At 47.6% G+C, this 20,254-nt stretch overlaps 1 protein-coding gene across 1 annotated transcript; it reads right to left on the reverse strand.

The window, feature by feature from the left end:
• Nucleotides 1-478: 478 nt before the first annotated feature.
• On the reverse strand, nt 479-20,020 carry sin3b (SIN3 transcription regulator family member B). The gene is made up of 19 exons (XM_079739530.1): nt 19,524-20,020; nt 18,213-18,319; nt 17,661-17,814; nt 16,636-17,040; nt 15,980-16,135; nt 15,035-15,163; nt 14,002-14,091; nt 13,682-13,800; nt 13,055-13,268; nt 12,143-12,259; nt 11,516-11,754; nt 10,466-10,649; nt 8,747-9,674; nt 6,646-6,815; nt 5,395-5,568; nt 4,785-4,877; nt 4,252-4,346; nt 2,724-2,922; nt 479-2,054 (listed from the first exon to the last, which is right to left on the reverse strand). Exons 1-19 carry the CDS (start codon nt 19,632-19,634, stop codon nt 1,818-1,820), a joined length of 3,921 nt encoding a protein of 1,306 aa, XP_079595656.1. The 5' UTR covers nt 19,635-20,020; the 3' UTR covers nt 479-1,817.
• Nucleotides 20,021-20,254: the final 234 nt, after the last annotated feature.

The raw sequence follows: 20,254 nt of genomic DNA on the forward strand, positions 1-20,254 counted from the left end.
CTTTCAACACGTGTCTTTCCTCTTTTTTTCTTAGCGGTGTTAGTTGTTGGTATCCGGGGAATGGGAAATTTAGGGGCCGTTGACGAAGACATTGCTATTCATTTGTTGTCGGCGTAGTAGTGCAAAACTGTAAGACTGCTAGGCTCGTGAACGCTCACGCAGGGACGCACCAACGTCGTTGGCAAGGTGAACGGACAGTCCCACAGCCAATAAGAACGGAGAATCAGAGCCTCGCTCTGATTGGTCAAAGTGTACATGAGCGGTGGCAATTTTTGGGGGCGGCACACAGAGGCAGGGGAGAGCAAAGTAATGGGCAGATATTCGCAGAGCACTTCACCCACATATAGCTGACTTGCTATTATGACAGTTTTGCCAAATATTACAGTAAAAAAATTACCCACCCTAGCTTTAACCACTACCTTGCACACAAAAAAAATCTATTACAAAAGCGAAACAACAAATGCAGACCATGACAACATTTAAGAAGGTCACAACTACGTTGTTTATTTCATGATAACTGATACAGGATAAATGTTATACATTCTTTTTTTAACACTGATATCTTGCTTTTATTTTCAATGTCAGTATGCAAAAAGAAGACAAAGTAAAGTAAACATTTTGGTGAAATCAAGACTATGATACATAATTTGGATGTTTCATACCATTTGAACCAATTTTTTTAAGGACTTATTGTCACCCTAGATAACTTGTTTAGATTCGCTACTACACAAAAAAAAAAGGAGAAAAGAAAACCACAAACAAAAAGAATAAACCAAATGAAAACATCAAGAGCTGGCTGACAGCAAACACCGTAAGAACCATATAATCTTTAGATGCATCGATCAACATACCCATGTAAATGCACTTATAAAATACAGAATCACTGTTGTATCTATGCACATACAGCAATACTGCAATTACTAGAGTCGTCCACTTTGTACTGTGCATACAAAGAGACGAAATGAAAAGAGCTGGACACATACGTACACACATTAACCGTATCTCTCTGTATAAACACACATAAACCGACCATCCGACAAGCAAAAGGCTCTCTGGCGTTGAAGCTAAAAACTACGATGGACTTAAAAAAAGAAAAGAAAAAAAGAAAAAATAGAGTAAAGAAAAAGACATTCACATTTCCAAAACAAACTCCATGATTTTTCTTTTCTTCATTTTTTTTTTCTTCTAATCTCTCCACTGTCTGTGTGTCCATCAGTCCAGACAGCTTGTAGTACTGATTGCCACCAGAGAAGGGAGGACGGTCTTCCATGTGTGGATGGTGGTGAAGAGCTTCTGTGTGCTGTCCCACCGCACCCGGGTAGAGGGACGGCGGGGGTCTGCACAACCGGCACAAGAGACCGGTAAGGGCAAAGTTCACCCAGGCTGGGAGGCTCTCCCATTGGTTCTCCCGTTCTCACTCTCCACTGCCCCCTGTCGGCTGTGCACTCATTCACGGACTCCCACTCCCACGAGGGACTGGTGGTGTTACTGGGGCTACGAGAGGGGGGTGGGGGCGCTACCTTGACGGAGGACGCCGTCTGCGATCGGTGAGTCCGTCGTGCGTCTCGGGAGGAATTACATTGTAATTCTCTCCTCTTCCTCGGGGGGGGAGTGGGAGAGCGGGGAGGTGAATGAGTGAACGCCTTGCGGAGGTAGGTTCGAGAACGCAGCCGGTGAGTGTTTAGGTCTGTTCGTAGTGTAAGAATGTGCGCTCCATGCAGTCCTTCCCATGTTTGTGTGTGTGCGTGCGTGCGTGAATGTGTGTGTGTGTGCTGATGTTTTCATGTACTGTACGTCCCGTCTCTCCCCCTGGGGTCTCAGGGCGAGGCGGGGGGTTTGCTCCCGCTGTAGTGCACCTGGTACCTGTTGACCGCCTGGCCCTTTAGCTCCGTGGCCACCAGCAGGGTCTTGCAGGGGATCATGTCCTCCTCGTCCTCCCCCATCAGCCAGCGCTGGACCGAGCGCTCCGCCGACGGGCTCACGTGATTGGCCAGCCAGCCCTGGTGCCACTTGTCGAAGCGCTCGTGCTGGGTGACCGCCACTTTGTGCTGCGACTGAAGGAAGGAAGAGAGAAGGAAAGGCGGTCAGGATGATGACCGTGGCAGGCTGAACGGCGTCATGGTGGCTGAGGAGGGCCACTCCCGGCGTAAAAGGTACTGAGGGTCGCTCTGCAAATGTTTCACATCTTACCTGGGAGGCGTCCTTGAGCAAGATGCCCCGACCCTTAAGGTCGAGTTATGGCTGGACGTTGACGCAACGCAATGACCACGCAGTTGCTTCGACAGAGACGTGAACCTGCTTTGGTTCTGCGTCGGGTTTATGTTAGCGGACCAATCACAGCCCTTTCTGCTGCGTCGCCCCAACGCAAGGTTACATATTTTTTTGGAGGCGCACGTCAGGCCCTTGCGGTGGACGCAAGGAGGGTCCGCAAGGACGCAATGGGTCAGTAAACCCCCTTGTGTTGCGTCGACGTCCAACCGTAACTCTACCTCTACCTGCTCTCTAACGACATGCATTTGAATCATTGTCGGCTGCCTCGGGTAAAGTCAAAGGACTAAAAGGTAAACCGCAATAACAGATATAAAAAAAAGATGTACGAGTGACCGGTGATCGTGATTAAGTACTGGACGACTACTGCGATCCGAACGAGCGATCCTTATCCGCAGGGTATCGCCGGAGCGCGGCCGTCTGACTCAAGTCCCATTGCGGCCGCTGTAACTCACCATCCTGGCCTTGACGAGGGCCCCTCGGCGGTACATGTAGTCCTCTGAGTTCATGACGAACACCATCTTGTGGGTGTTGAGCTTGAAGCGGCAGTCTAGGCTGCCGGCGTTCTCCACGCCAAGCTGGCGGTGCCACTCCCTCCGGCAGCGCATGGCCTCCACCTGCCGCACCTGCCAGCGCCGGAAGTGCCGCAGATTCCTATGTGGGGGGGAGAGGAGGACTTTCAGGACCTAGCTCAGGGGGTCATGACTTTTCCCCTTGAGCCCCCCCCCAAATGCAGCTGAAGAAAACAACAACATTGAATTGAGTTGCTCATGTTTGGGTTCAGAATTCCGGCACTGTCTTGCAAGCCCCCTCCCCTTTATCTCTCAGCCAATCAGGAACTCGTGCATTAAAACAGGAGCACAATTGTGCGCAGTAGGTCTGCGTGCGTGTGTGTGTCCCCCTGTCTACAGTGAAAGAGAAGGTGTCCTCAAGGGCCAAGAAATTTGCTGATATTACAACCATCACTACCAGCTTCCTAGACCTCATCAGGGCAGACTTCATCGATCCATCTTCCCACGAGGATTAGTTTTATGGCGTCTAATCTTCAAATGTTGTTATATCGATAAACTGTATTGCTCATTTTTATACCGGTCTCTCTCTGATTAATAAATGATCAAATATGACCTGACTCACCCGAAGGTGACTGACCTAGATTATGTCATGGTAAGATGATAATGGTATGAATATATATATGAAAAACGTTTTGATCTTCAAAAAGGCGATCCATTCTGCAGCATCAGCCCCTCTAAAGATACATGAAAGGAGTGGAGGACAGCTAAAGCCATCCAGATAATCCACACAATAGAAAATAGAAAATGGATAAAGCACATGCTGTGCAGTCTCCCTGGAGTCCAAACCCTCCTCAGAGAGAGGGGGGGTGTTTTTTTTACCTCCAGGGACTGCAACAACTCCACCACAGCCAGGGGCTGCTGGAGGTAATTGAGGGACGGTACTACCATCCCCTGCTGCTCCGTGGCCCTCCGTGGCACAGCTCTAACCACTCCCTGATTGGCTCATCGGTGTGCTTGGGAAGTGGACAGTCCCTCCCCAGCCACAGAGCCCTGCTCCGTGCCTTAAGGAACGGCCCTGAACTTAGAGATCGAAACTCTGCAGCATGGAGTGAAGGTAAGACTGATCCATGGATTCACCGGAGCTGATCTGGAGGAAGGAGATTCAAGGGCTGGACCCGATTGACCCAATAGGAGCGGGGCATCTTGGGACACTAAAAGGAAGCTAACGACTCTCCCCTTTACCCGCTATTTCAGGCCCGTTTAGCACAACCATGAAACACGGCTATGATTGCGGTGACGCATGAAGATCAGAGTCCTGAGGCCTTTCTCAAGACGGATCCGTTCTCTGGCTTCAGGGAGCTATACCCATTCGCGTCAAAGGCCTCATTCTTTGTTCCGAGTTTACACAACACTTTCTCTTGTTCCCCAAAAGTGCGGCAGGGTTTGTACGTGTTTTTGGGTGGACTCCTACCTTGGCAGGAAGACAGGCTTGAAGAAGTAGCCGTCGGCCTGAGAACACAGGCTGGACTCGGCTCCCACGAACTGCTCCATGTAGCTGGAGAGGCACTGCAGGGGGGGGGAGACCGAGACATTAACGTTCACATTTAGCAGACGCTTTTATCCAACGCGACTTACAATAAGTACATTTGTCAGAAGAAAGAGGAACAGTATATATTGCTGTCGGTACAGTAAGGATGTTCATAGAACCAGGTGCCAAGCACTAACATTCGTTAAACATTTTAACCCATTCCTTATATAGAACAAATAGGATAAGATGCTGCACGGTGCTCAGTACTATTTTTAAGTAGAAGGACGTACAACATACAATAAGTGCGTACATTAAGTACCAGGACATACAAACATACAATAAGTCCATACATTAAGAGCCAGGACATACAATACACAATAAGTGCATAAGAGGTGTTTAAGAGTCGAGGGTCACGTTCAGGGTGGTGAATACCAGCAGACACGTCGCACCCACGCAGGCGGTGTGGCGTTACGTACCTGTACGTCTAGCGGGTCGTCCGCCTGGGCTTCCTCAGTGTCCAGGAGCTCCACACTCATGGAGACGTGGCCCTTGTCCTGGATGAACATCACCTGGGGACCACACAGAGGCAGCAGCAGCAGAACCGTCACCTCGGTGCCCTCAGGTGGAACCGACCGCTCCAATCCCATCCAACACTCCTCAGATCATTTCAGTTTCGAGTTGTTTCGGTTCGAGATCAATCCAAAAAGCAAAAGCCTACGCTAACCGTTCACACCTAATGGGAAGGTGATCGTGCTTTGCATCGATCGCTGCTGAGATGAATGAGGACCGAAATAAAAGTCGACGTTGTTTCGTTACATTCCTTTCTTGTTTGTTTTGTTATTTTATCTGTTTTATTTTATGTTTTGGATCTTGTTGTATTGTATTTCATCTTGTAATATCTTGTATTGCATTGTTCTTATTGTCTTGGATGATCTGTTCTTATTGTTAAGCACTTTGTAACTTTGTTTTGAAAAGTGCTTTATAAATAAAGCTATTATTAATTCCAACCACTGAATCCACCTCTATTGAACTTGTTCTAGTGCATCATCATAACACATGAATCATGAAGGAGTCATCTGGTCTCACCTTAAAACAGTTCTCCTCGGCCATGACTCTCTCGGCCTTCCACTGGAAGCTGGTCTCCCAGGCCGACCGGACACACTGGGAGGACAGGTTACCCCCCGCGGCCCCCCTCTTCCTCTCTGCCAGGTACAGGTCTGCCACCTGCAGACACACCTCGTCGCTCACCAGGTGCTGCAGCTGCTCACACACACACACACACACACACACACACACAAAATCATTAGCATAAAAGGTGCAGGCTGTAGCCTGTGTGCAGGGTGATGTCCTCTTACACACCAGGGTTGACATTCAAGCCTTGTTTATACTTCTGAATCTCTACACGGGTGTCTCTTTAAAAAGGTCAACACGATTGTCTTGCTTGTAATCTACTAAGCACGACTTCCGCTTGCTTCCCCGTTCATCATGTTACATCTACTGTTGGCAACGTTTGTCCCAGCTGGTTTGTAACCGGTTCCATTGCAGCCGTTTAACATGGGTGAACTGTTGAGCGTGTGCATAAATAAAAGTCTCCCACCCAGCGCTCGTCGCCCTTGAGAACGTTTCACCCTCAGATCCGTGTTTTCTGCTCGGAAGATATTTCAACACAAGCTATTTAATTTAATAATTTTAGCATTCAGCATTTATTTGTAAAAATAGGCTCCCTTTCAACTACCCTTCCTAAAGAAAAATGTATTTACACCGTACATTCGGTATACTTTACAAAACCCTCCTATGTGCTTTCACAAAACTTTTCTGGATATATTCAAACGATCAACCATGTTGTAATCAGATGTACAGGCCTCCATTACTAATCAATTGTTACATGTCTCATGTCTCTGGGGTAGTCACATTTTCCACCAGCATAAGCATAAAATAATGTTTCTTTGTGAATCACTCTATTCTCTCTTTCAACCACCAGGGCCTGCAGGCCAGATCACTGTTAATGTGCTTGCGTTGGGGCTGTTTTGTAGACACATTCTTCTGATGGTGCCTGCATCATTTTTGCCAGAGGTCTCCGCAAAAACACTCTACTTAACTGGGCCACTCCAGGGCCACTCGCACTCTGTGGCCCTGTGTAACATATTTGGTAGAGCACAGCATTAACGTTGCGGTGGTTGTGAGTTAAATTCCCACTGGGACCACCCATACTAAAAATGCATGCATCATCATTTCGATAACAATCTATATTCTCTTCTGTATTATTTCTTGAGCTAACCGAGATGAGCAAGTGCAACAAGTACACACGACGCGGGGCCGTTCCGCCGCGGGGCCTACCTGACGGATGATGTTGTGGATGAGCTTGTCGATGGTGAAGCCGATGTAGGCGTGGATGGTGAACATCTCCCTCAGCGTGTCCTCGTACTGGCTGGACTCCAGGTTGCCGTCCAGCAAGCTACGCACCATATCCAGGAAGGCCGGGTAGTACTCCTCCAGCTCCACCTCACCTGCGGACAGCAACACACATGGACTGCGTTTAAAACAGAGTCCTGCTGCAGTAGGGCTAGCCCAGCAGTAAATGGTAATGGTGAATGGAACGCATTTATATAGCGCTTTTCTAACCGGTGGCCACTCAAAGCACTTTACAATCATTGCCTACCATTCACCCAGTCACACACCGACGGCGGTGTCAGCCATGCAAGGCGACAGCCAGCTCGTCGGGAGCAGTAAGGGTGAGGCGTCTCGCTCAGGGACACCTCGAGGCTCAGCGAGGAGGAACCAGGGATCGAACTAGCAACCTACCGGTTACCGGCCATCCCGCTCTAACTCCTGAGCCACAACCCGCTCTAACTCTAACCACCGCAGTAGGGCTAACACATGGCGGCCTACAGTACCACAGTGCGATGTGTCCACAACAGCACGGTTTCAAAAGAGATTAACAAGGAGCCTGGCTTCTGTTTGGAGATTGAGATTGCCAACAGATGGCCGGGGGGTGCACTCCTGTAACATTTACATCCTTTTCTCTCAGGTGCCCCCTGCCTCAACCTCGTTCTCCCCAAGTCCCCCGGAAACACTGTACTCAAATGTCACGAGAAAATACCTTGTTCCTGGGCCAGATCCGAAAGGCGAAAGAAAGACCTCTCTGGAGCACATTTCCAAGCACATTATACTGACTATCAACATTACCAATATTTGAGGACATTTGGACATGGGCAGGAAAGCCTGGTAGTCCAATTATGTATTCAAATACAAGAAAACGCCCACCAAAAGCTGTTATCATTTTGTTGTTAAAAGAGTTTCAACAATGTTTGTGAGCCATGGAAATTTTTCAATATTTTTCAATATCTAGCTTGTTGCTTCAAATCCCCATTATGGAGGATGAAACGTACACACTCGTTTTAACCATAAATGTTACTAAATCATGATATCAGCTTTTGAGTGTATTATTGCTTAACAGGATAAGATCTCTTGACGTTTAAACAAAAATGAGGGCCACCACCTCTATTAAAACATTGCTCGCTCACGCAACACTCTATTCCCAGACAACTGCAGATATGTTGCTCAATTCATTTTCCATCTCTCATTTCCTCATTAGGTCGAAGCTCCCCCATCAGCGACAGGGAACTCTGGAACCCAGCGTCTCACGTACTAAGCGGATAGACTTGTTCAGACACCAGTATCTGAACAACCAGTTCGAAAAATGGAATTAAAAAACGCGTCATCTCCGACCTACATGCATTTGAGATACCAAAAAACATGGAGGCTTAGCTACTAGAATACGAATGTATTATTATAATTATAGATTATAAATGTAAAAAAATAATAATCTTCATAATAAGGGAACCGACTATACATTGCTGTCATCGTAACAGAACCCTTCAATAAGAGCTCCCTACCGATGTCAGGACCGCAGAGTCGCTCACCAGCTTCCGCAAAAGACTCAAAACTCACCTGTTAGAAACCAGGTTTCTAACAGGGTTCTCTGCATAGAAACCAATGCACAGCCACCATTGAATGTTGTACGTCCTGGCACTTGTACATTGCACTTATTCAAGGTACTTAATTGTGTAGCATCTACAGTAGCTGCTATCGCTGCTTTACACGGGGAATGGGTTAGCCTAGCGATTGTAATACTTGCACTTGGTTCTATGAACGTCTTTACTGTACCGACAGCGATATACTGTTTCACTTCTTATGACAATTGTACTTATTGTAACAAATGCACTTATTGTAAGTCGCTTTGGATAAAAGCATCTGCTAAATGCCCTAAATGTAAATGTAAATGTAAATAAGAACAAGTGCTATGAGTAGCTACAATGCTAGATGCTGTATCGGTATGTAGTCTCGGCTGACACTCAAGTTCAGGAAATGGGAAGGAAAAAACAATGACATGGGGACAATCTCTATAAGCGTGTGGAGCGGCGTCGGGCGTACGTACTGGGCTGTTTGAGGCGCAGCTCCATGGCCAGGTCGCAGGCCTTGTCCCGCCGGCCCTCGGCCAGCAGCAGCCTCTCGCGGCTCTGCTCGGCGCGGTGCGCCAGCAGCTGCCGCTCCGCCTGCTGGTAGACGCGCTGCAGCCGCGAGCACAGCGTCTGGTGCAGCCGCAGGAAGAAGTACCAGTTGTTGTTGACGAAGAACAGGTTGTACACGCCGTCCAGCTCCTTCTGGTGCTCCGCCTCCGGGTCGCGCAGGTCCACCTTCTCCGCCGGCGGCGGCGGCGCGCCGGTCTCCATGGGGGAGGGGTCGCTGGGGTCCGTGGTGGGGGTGGCTGTAGTCATGGTGGGGGCGGGGACGGGGGAGGTGGAGGCGGCGCACGGGACGCCTCCCGCAGTGGGGGGCGGGCCGCTGGTGGGGGAGGGCTCGGCGTCGGTGGGCTGGGAGGGGCTGCAGCGTCTCCGCCGGGACTCCCCGTTGAGCTGCTGGGGCTGGGCCGCCTGGGTCTGGCTCCCGGGGGCCAGGACCCCTCCGCCCGCTGGCGCCGCAGGGACGGCCGCGGCAGCGGGATGCCCGAGGCCCGCGCCTCCTCTATCCCCGGCGCCCCTCTCGACGCCGCCCCGGTCCCCGGCCGCCACCTCCTCCGCGTCGGCCTCCTCGTCCGTCCAGTCCTCGGTGTCGCTGAGCTCGCCGCGGCGGGCGAAGAACAGGTCGGGGACAAAGTGCTGGATGATGCGCTTGATGTGCTCCTTCTCGTCCTTGTGGATGGCGGGCTGCCGCTTGACGTGGTAGATGATGAGCGCCGCCGCGTCCTCCAGGATCTGCTTGTCCTCGTAGGTGAACACCATGTGCGGCTCGCTGACCACGGCGGTGCCCGACCCGTTGCGGCCCTGCTGGCCGACGCCCCCCTCCTCCGTGCTCTGCTCCTGACGCTGAGGGGGAGGGGGGGGGTTAAAGAGAGGGAGGGATGGTTCAAAAAAGGTAGAGTACTTCCCCTCGTGAACATAAAAGGATTTGATGAGCCAGCTTTTTCCACTAATCTGAATCCATGGGGGTAAATGGGTTTACGTGAACCCCCGGGACACGAAGCCTGCTTTGACTATTAGCAACCAGGTTATGCCCTCGTCTAGAGTGGGTGTCAGTGCACAGTGGATCCGGAGCAGCAGCCCTTTTGCAGGAAGTACAGCATGTGGCTCAGGAGGTAGAACGGGTTGGCTGGTAACCGGAAGGTTGCTAGTTCGATCCCCGGCTCCTCCTAGAGAGTATGAGCAAGACATCTCAACCTGACTGCTGCCAACGAGCTGACTGTCACCACTTGAGACCTCCGTCGGTATTTGTATGAATGGGTGAATGTTAGGCAATATTGGAAAGCGCTTTTGAGTGGCTCGAAAAGCGCTGTATTTATGCAGACCATTTACATGTGTGTTAAATATGCAAGGATTGTTGAAAGATTAGCTGAAACGATATTGAGTCGGAATTGGGTGTGCTCACTTTTTCACGACCTTACTCTTATTGGTCACAGATATAGAGAACCATCCTGATGAATTACTTTGACTTAATCCAGCATGCAAAACAACTCTCTTTGAAATACTTCTCCGTATGGTTTCAGGCATTCCTTTGAAATCAATATCAGCAGGTGGTTTTATTGTGGACATAGTTTTTGTTAAATATTCCCTAATTCAAAATGGGACTAAACCCGTACGACGTTCAGCTAGACATTCACCTCGTCATAAACACTCTCGATCTCGTTCAGAAGGCTCTTCGAGCGAAGGGCCTTCATGTCGTTCTGCTTGAAGTTGACCCCCTGGTGGTCCAGGGACTTGAGGTAGGCCTTCTCGTACTGCTCCCTCCAGATCTTGTTGAAGCCTTGCTGTGCCTCTCTCCACTCCTCCTCCTTGGCTTTCAACCTGTGTAGGAGCGAGAATACGGCTGGGTTGAAAACACTTTAAGACACACACCACCCCACACTCCTCCTTCTTGGCTTTCAACCTGTATGGGAGCGAGTAGACGCCTGGGTTGGAAACACCATGAGACACACGCCACGCCGACGGTACAGGCTGTTCCAAGAAGTGCGAGGACATGTTGCGTTCTGATTTGCACTTCGGTGCATTATCATAAGCACACATTGAGGCCTTTGTGTGAACCTGTGCGCGTTTCCATATGCACAGCTGCTGACTAACGGCTTTCTATTAATAAAGTGCTTCTGATGATGCATACGTGCGGACAATCTGCTTCGGAAACAACAAAGGCTCTTTTATTTCATTGTCTCACTGAAATGAGCCTGGTATTTTACAATGTCAAATCATTTATTAATACCTTAAAAAAACATTGAAGCTGCACCAAAATTTAACTTCTGTTGCATATATTACAGTAGAACATTAGATGTCCTTGCCTTTTCGTCAATGGATCAAACTTAAAGAGAAAATCCCATGGCTGGATTTGGATGGTGGGTGAGAGACTTTTATGAGGAGAACTAATCACTTTTCACTGCGGTGATAACCGCAGTGAAAAAGTTACAAATAACTTTGAACAAACGTGATGCCTGCGGTGAAAAGGTTACACAGTCCAGGTCTGGTATTCAAACCAAAGATAGCGTCTCATTAACCAACCATGCCGCCACCCAGATCCTTCACTTTGGGTTCTTTGGCCCAACACTAACAGCAGAGCTGATTAAGAAGTCCTCTTATTCCCTTCATTTAAAAAAAATAAAAACATGAACCCGTTAAGAGGACGCATAACATCACACGAGGATCGACACGGCGCGTATGCTGACCTTTTCAGGACCACAGGCACGGCGCTGATGGGGCTCCTCTTCAGCCCCTCGATGATCTCCGGGGCCTTGTCCCCGTAGATCCGGTACACGGCCCGGCGCTGGATCACCTCCGACGTGCCCCCCAGGCAGTCGTCCAGCCTGAAGCGGTCCTGGTCCTCGGGAGACAGGCGCGTCAGCTTCTTCTGGACGCTCTCCAGCACACGGATGGTGGCCAGGTTGGTCTCCAGGACCACGTCCAGCTAGGGGGGAGGTGGGGGGGGAATTAATGCAAGGAATCACCGATATGAAACCTTGGACCTCAGTACATTTACATTTAGCTTTTACCCGAAGCGACTGACAATAAGTACATTTGTCAGAAGAAGGAGAAACAACTATATATCGGCGTCGGCACAGTAAGGATGTTCATAGGACCAAGTACTAACAATTGTTAGGTTAACCCATTCCAAGATGGCTAGGATAAGAATGTAGTTGTAGCAGCGGTACCTTTCCCGGTATTAAGGGAAGGCTTACAAAAGAGTGAAAGTAAAAGATGAGCACGGCTAACCACGTAGCAGCGAAATGATAAACTGTTCCTCTGGCAGGCGCCCAAGAAGCGCTGAAAAGGAGGGGTTGTCGTGACATGCATACCTCAAACCGCTCGTCTTCGCAGCGATGCAACTGCTCCTCGTAGGGAGTCTTCTTGGAGCTGACGAACGTGGAGTCCTCTGACCAGGAGGGAAATGATACCCAGGTGTCATTCAGCACCTACACAAACACACACAAGACGCACACAAACGTAAACCTCTGAGTCAAAAGTCCACAAACAGGTCCAATGCGATCTCATTGAGTAAAAATAACAAATGAAACGCTTTGTTCGAAACCTATTGTTTTTAAGTAATTGTGTTGTTCCCCTCGAGAAAAACAGCATGTCCTTCAAGAGTCTTTTACTCCGATTGCTTTGTCCGTGTTGAGCTGAGCGGAGCCGGTGTGGATATTGCAGTGGGGCAAAGAGTTATTCTTCAAGTCAAGCATGAACCAGGGAGCAAGACCGTGATTCTTTCCTCAGGGGATATGCAATGCCGTTTAACATCCAAATTAGTCCTAATGCTATTGTTGGTATTTAATTAACTGCCGGACCTATTTATTCAATATATATTAAGGGAATCCTCCTGAAAGTGGTTTGTTTCCATTTGATAAAAGTAATGACCTAAGCGTAATTTTGGATAGTTAGTTGGTTTTACTGGTACATTCCTTGGTTTCCTCAAGTTAATTATCCTTACTCTTTATTGAAAATGACAAGCTAATTCGGTTACGGTTTGAGCTGTGTGATCGGTTCCAGAGCACCCCGCTCCATCACAGGTTAGGTTAGAGGTAAGGTTGGAGATTGCCTCTCTTTGTGCCTGCAGCAACAACTTCCGTCATGCAGCACATTGGTTTCGATAACATCCGTGTTAAAATGACGAAAGCACTCGGGGAACTTGATCGGCATCCAATCCCAATCACATCAATAGAGCCCCTTGCTTCCTACTTGAGACCCTGGGCGTGTAAACAGTGCCCTACCTCCTTGCAGATGGCAGTGCGCCCGCTACATTTGGGCTGCTGGTAGGTCTTGGGCAGCGCCCGGTAGCTGGAGCCCAGGCGTTTGCAGGAGGCGTAGTCCACCTCGCGGCCCCCTCCCCCTTCCATGTAGCGATCGGACAGGCCTGATGGGCCGTGAGCGAGCTCTTTGTCCCCGAGGAAGGACTTGAACTGGCTGTAGAGTTCCGGAAACTTCCTGCAAAGAGATGAAACATTAAAGATGACCTTATAATGCGTTGATATAAAAAAAAGGGAGACCGGGGACCTCACGATTATATGGGGTCAGTATGAATAGAAATAAAATGTTCATTGCACATAGCCGTACCATTGAAAGAAATACTTCCAAGTGCTTGGTTCGCTCAGAAAATGATACAAGATGCTCTTAATACCATAAAGAAATCCAACAAAGCAGCATGCTCGGCCTTGCCTGCCCTTTACCGCGGTAATATCACCGTGCCTCTTTTATAAGCCCTTAGACAGAGGTGTTGGTGCATTCTCCACTTTCTCAGAGGCAATATAATTACTAAGTCGCTCCTAAGTCGGCCATCACATGCATCGTTATCCACCATCCAGTCGTTCTCCCGTCTAAGTGCTTCTCAGTGCTCTCACCCCAAGAACGGAGTGACCAGCTGCAGAAGCTCGGCTCCTGAGACCACTTCCTGGTTGAACAAGGCGATGCACCGCAGGAAGTTCTCGTACACCTCCTGGCTTTTGAACAGGCGGCGAACCTGAGTGTGAGAAAACCGAAAGAAAAGGGGTAAAAAAAAAAACAATCATAGGTAACCTTAAAGAGTGCATTAGGCTTACGTGACTGGATAATTGAAGACAACACATTTCGGGAAGGGATAAATCGAATTTGTCAAAACCAAGAATGAATGAATGAAATTCACCCACATTAAAAAGTTTTGGGTTGGAAAATAATGCCTCACCTTATCAAAGAAAGTGAACTCGCGCAAGACTCCATGTTTTCCAACCGAGGCAAAGGACTGATCTTTGGTGCAAGAATACTTCATCTTTTTCTGAAAAGTAAAACACAGCCAAAATGATTATCCTCAACTAATTTGGATGAAGAACCAAAAGGAGGTTATTCTCCCTTTATGCTAGTAACAGTTAGAGCCACATCTTTTGCAGTTTAATGTTACACTTTGATTGCCTGGGGATAATTTCATTGTCTTCCCGAATTACAGGAAATTCCCTTATCCCAGTCAGCTGAAGACCGGCTTTACTGGTACAGTTGCGCTATACCAGATGACTTAACTCAGTCCAACTCAAAACGTAAAAACGATTGACCATGAGGATTTGAGCAGGAGAGGTGCACCCACACAATGGGATTTTACACACGCGGTCTGTGACCTTCATCAGAGCCTCAACATCATTGGCTCTGAGGCACTGTTGCTTAAGACAGGCTTACGGCTGCAGGCTGTCAATCATTGCCCAGATGGGAAGGACCGAAACAGCACAACGTATTGGCTTTAGAATCGGGGGAACATAATTCTTTGGTGTGTATCTATAAATCTGAGTCTTCAAGTCCACTATTATTAAACAGGTGTGTTCCCCATTAAGACTTTCATTGTGGTAAGTCCACTCTTTATGAAATTAAGAATCTCACGTGCACACACACACACACACACACACACACACACACACACACACACAGTGATACAGTGAACCACCTGGAGATGAAGCAGTAAAGCACACTCACTACAAGGTTTAACAATACCGAGGTAGCTTTGCACATAAACATAAAACATTTACTTTTAAGTGGCTCGGATACCTCCATTTATTTCTAAAACCATGATCAAAACCTGCGCTGCAGTAATCATATGGTGTACTTAACGATTAACGGCTACTTTAATATGTGTGCGGGCATAGCAAGCAACTCAGTGATAATGCATGGCACCAGGGCTCCATGGTACTACAACCAGTGTTCCTCCATGGTGCCTCGTCCACTGTGTGCCGTACCTTCAGCAGCGGGGTCATGTGTGTCAGCAGCATTGGCCTCGGCCTCTTTTTGCTCTGTTTGCTCAGCATGTCGTCCTCATCTGGCCTCTTCAGAGGCTCCTTCCCCCCGGTTAGGGAGCTTCCTGTGAACTGTGGCAGAGGGGGTAGACAGCACTTAGTACATGGGGATTTCAACTGGTGGATCTGTCTTTGAAAAATGCGGGTTTAGTCATTTTTAGACACCTTTTGTTCAAAAATATTAATAGAAAGCAACATTTTAATGTGAGTCAGAAAAAGAATGAATACGATTATTTTCTAAATAGTAGAAAAGTAGAGGTATATGTAATTTTTGTGAGTTTTTTTATGGGGGGGGGGGTTCTCCATTTGAAGCTACACACAATAAAGCTAAAGTTCCAATATTTACATCTTTTTTACTATTGCTCAAACAACAAGTCGTGTCCATACATTTGTTTGTATATTATTTTTCATACTTTATCTGAAAAAATAGAAAACCTTTTCTACGACACTTCCACTACTAATGGAAAACGTGGACTGTTGTTTTGAAAGTAAAAGCATATTTGCAAACAATATACGTGCACCATCCCCAGCGATGTCAAAAAAAACATAAAATGTAACAAACAAAAATAATTGACACATTTTCTGTTTGCCACGCTAATCGTTTCAGCATCAGCGTCTTTTTCCGTCCCACCCAACATGACAACATTATAATTAGATTTAGGGCATTTAGCAGACTCTTTCCAAAGCGGCTTGCAATATGTACATTTATCAGAAGAAAGAGAGACAACAATATATTGCTGTCAGTACAGTAATGATATTCATAAAAACCAGTGCCGAGCACTAACAATCGCTAGGTCAACCCATTCCCCTTACGCAACAAAGATCGCTAGGATAAGATGCTAACACAACTTAAGAAATACATATTTATGTTTTTTAAAGTCCACTGACCAGAGATCTCTTGGCATCCGGTAAGAACTGTCCGAACTCGGCCAGCAGATCCTCCTGGCCCTTGAAGAGGCTGGCCACCTTGGAGAACACTTCATCCTCCGTCATGCCGCTGGTGCCCCGGTTTCCCCGCCCCTCCTTCACCTCCAGCTGCTCCTTCTGACGGGGGTTCAAATAACACACATTTGTAAAATCATTGCCCGTTTTTTATTAACAATTGACGGCACTTTAATCCAACGCAATTTACTAGTTCCATCCCCGGCTCTCGCTAGCTGAGTGTCGAGGGGTCCACAAGCAAGACACCTCACCCTAACTGCTCGCAACGAGCTGGCTGTCACCTTGCATGGGTGACACCGCCGTCGGTGTGTGAATGTGTGTATGAATGCTTAGGAAAACGCTATATAAATGCAGTCCATTCACCATATTATTGGATGCAATTAATGAGCCGGTCAGGCATCTCAATCAGGGATGCCTCAAGGTAGCCTGCGGATATTTGCATTTTAACCCAGGGCCCTTAATCGCTGGTAGTCAAATATAGTGACCAACGCTGGACTTTGGTAAACACTGTTTTTTGTTACTCGGCACAAACACACCTGTAGAAAGAGATATCTGAGCATACACGGTTACACATCACTTCAGCTCACCGTAGCTGTCAATACCTGGTATGTATGCAGGATCTCCAGGAAGGACCGGTAGATCTCCGGGTGGTCCAGGAAGCGGTTCTTGATCTTGTTGACGTAGCTAATGGCGCTGTCAAACTCGACGGGGCTAGCTTCTGAGGCAGGGGGCGACGCCGAGGTGGCGGACGCCTGGTTCTGGCCGTCTCTGCCAGCCAGCGGGAGGGAGAGTCTGCTGGGGGTGTCTGGAGTGGTGGCTGCGGCGGTGGTGGAGGAGGAAGAGGTGGTGGTGTTGGTGGCGGCGGTGGTCGAGGAGGACAGGGTGTCTGATGGGGCCACCGTGGCGTCCGTGCTCTGGGTAGAGCCTGCCTCGGTGTGGGCAGCGGAGGTACTGCCAGATGGGGTTGCGGATGTGGGACTGGAGATGGCCTTTCCATGCTGGGTAGCCTGGGTGAAAGAGAAAAAGAAGAATTAATCACAGGGCACCCATTGCACAGTATGCAATGGGGGTGGTTATTGTGTCGGACTCCCAGCAGAGAGGACTCTTAGTGGAGTCTCCCTAGAACCATCCTTGAGCAAGACACCCAACACCTATTAATGAGCAGTTAGGGAATCGCTGCAAGTGAAGGAACATTATTCAGAGAAAACGGTATGGCCCTGTTTGGTTTCTTTGAGGATCATAACTAAACTTTAGATGGCAACAGGACGTTTTTTTATGTTACCATTATGTTTAGATAAATATATAATATTCTCTTTACGGTATGTCAGGTGAAGCTACTAAATGTACAAATACAAAAAGGGCTGCTGAAACACTGAAAGCTAGGTCTAAATAAAAGACCAGGGAACATTAGAGTGTGCACTGACAAGGAATGTTTCTGGAGAAACTTCACTGGGCCATGTAATGTGTCCCTGTCCTACGTTACTGCTAAATGTCAACCAGTCCCAGACACCAGAGGAGCATTTTCACACAACAAGTCAGGCCCCGTACCAGATGATTCATTGTTTCCTGCATTAAAAGTGCTCCTCAGAGTAGAGTCTAGGCCCATTAAAGCTGTGGAGGAACTCACCTGGGTCGAGAAGGGAGACTGCAGGAAAACCATGCCGTTCTTGGGGATCTCTATCCGATACCCCGGTGGCAGGAAGGCATTGAAGCCCAAGACCAGGTCTGGGTGCCCATGGAAGAGCTGTGACACACGATTTATCACCCCCGGTGTATCAATGCTATTGGAGAATGGGCAGAGTTTTCAGTTTATTCTTAGTGGTGCAATGTTTCGCAGAGGAAGTCATTTAAATTAGATTAGCCACCATGTAGTGTGTAAAGAAAGAGTGTTTCAGAAAGAGACCTAACTGACAAGATCAGATACAGTCTTCTATATTTAACACTAAAGACACAATGCTCCAACGAAAGAAGGATATCATAAATATTTTATATATTTTTTAATACATCAAGTTGTTAAAAATACATATTTTTATTCTGTATACTCTACTTGAATTGTTTGCATGTCATCTTTAAGTCAAAGCATCAGGAAAATATTTTACAATTTGAGTGTCATGTTGAGCGTCGTATTTAGGATTCTATTGAACAAAGGCAGTGTTGTCTATGTGCAAATGATAAATACCTCTGTGATTTGAACTCCTTCATGATGTCGAGAAACTTGTTGTATATTCCAGGGTCATTTCCAAATCGTATTTTGACTTGGTCCAAATATGACAAGGCATCTTCAACCTATGAGATCGAATAAGAGACACAAATAGAAATCAACACAAGCATGCCAGTGCCGTCTGAGCAGAAGTGATGTCAGTCTTGGCTTCACTGCGCGGTTTAACATGACAATGGCATAGCAACATTTCAGCTGTCTCCTGAGAGTTAATGTCTGATAACGTTGCCACCCCGTGTGTGATAACACAGGCGATTGAAATTCTAACCACGGTGGGGTAAAAAATATGCTTTATTGTATTTCCTTCATGCCATTTGCAAACGGAGCAAGTACCGACAACTACACATTCGTTTTGTGATCCATTGACAAGTGACGCGATGCATGAATAACTACAGTAGCGTTACCGCCGAGTAGCGCAATGGAAAATATAAATAATCAAACAAAAGTGTACACAAACAGCACTGCGCTTTTGTCTTGTGTGCGGTGGCTACGACCAGAACCACCACCATAACCCAGAATGAAAATGTCTACACACACACACACACACACACACAAACATGTATACACGCACACACGCACACACACACACACACACAAAGCATTGTAATTAGAAACCCACGACTGTCGAGGATTAGCCTAGCCTACGCTAGTCCAAAACCAGTGATTTAACAATAACTACCACAACAGCTGCCCGTCTTGCAACGACTGCATATCATTAGAACACGTATTATGCATTACGTTACAGTCTCACAAGTCAACAGTGGCACGCTGGCTAGTTGGACTAATGGGTCACTGTCAATGGGTGTAGTAATAATCCCAATAAGCGTTTAATGAACCAGCTAACCTAATGAACTAGTCGTTTGGAGCTAACCCAGCTCGCGTCCTCCACTTTGTTCAGGGTGGGTGAAAAACGAACAAGGGGGAACTTCGAACAGGTCGGAGTTAGCTCACGGTGGCTACGATCCACAATGTGGATAGGAGAACTGCTACGATGTGCGTGTGTCTCCACGGCGATGACTTCGGCTCATTATTTCAATCTTTCCCCCGAGTCTACCCTTCGTTTACTCGGGCTATTTAGCGAACGATTCACTTTTCGCAGGCGTCCAAGCTAACTACTGTTAGCTAGCCCTTTGCTTTTACACTTGGCACTGTGACTCGGGAGAGAGGGAGAGAGAGAGAGAGAAAGCCGCAAATACCATGCAACGATCCGAGCAACAAAATGGTTCTGACTCCGAGAAGGACTTTTCCCCTTTCTCCCATTCGCCCCCTTACCTTCAGTTTTTGGAAGTGTTGTTGTTGCACTTGCTTTTGTGTCACAACGTAAGGCTTGTCTTGAATTTGGTTTATTTGCTTCGTGTTGCTATGTGCCTGTATCTTCGCCATTATCCCGGCGACAGGAGGCTTAAAGCCACTAACTGTTACCACAACTTGACAAGAAGGAAGCTTTGGTCTATCTCCAGTTGTTGGCTAGCCGACAAATCTCCCCTTTGGCCGGGGAGCCAGCCTGCAAGCAACGTTTAACGCTACTTGCTTAGCTGGACAGTCTCCGCACAACGTAAAGACGGAAAATCCACCAGAATGGAGGTTAATGTCAATCACGCTACTACTCGATGCGACTTTGATGGAACGTCATTATCGCGAAAAAATAATAGCCGATATCGAGCCCCGAAAAACGAAGGCTCCGAAAACAACCTTAGAGACAATGGTTGCAGATTGTCTTATTTTAAATAACTATTGACTGTCTCTTTAAATTCGGCGGTAGAGGTCTGTCTTGGCGTCCGGAAGCCCGAGTAGGAGTAAAGTATTGTACTGCGCAGCCGCACAGAGAGGCGGAGTCAACTTCACAAGACATTCAGGTTGCTCCACACCCCCTTCAATGCTACAAAGAAACCTTACTCCATCAAAAAGCAACATTTAGCCGTTCTCTTAACCCATAACCAATGTCATTGCAGCAAAACAACGGTCAATAGTCATTGAATCGACATAAGGTAATTAAGCCAGTT

Source organism: Pollachius pollachius, assembly GCF_949987615.1.
Source record: "Pollachius pollachius genome assembly, chromosome: 7".
Classification (NCBI taxonomy): Eukaryota; Metazoa; Chordata; class Actinopteri; order Gadiformes; family Gadidae; genus Pollachius; species Pollachius pollachius.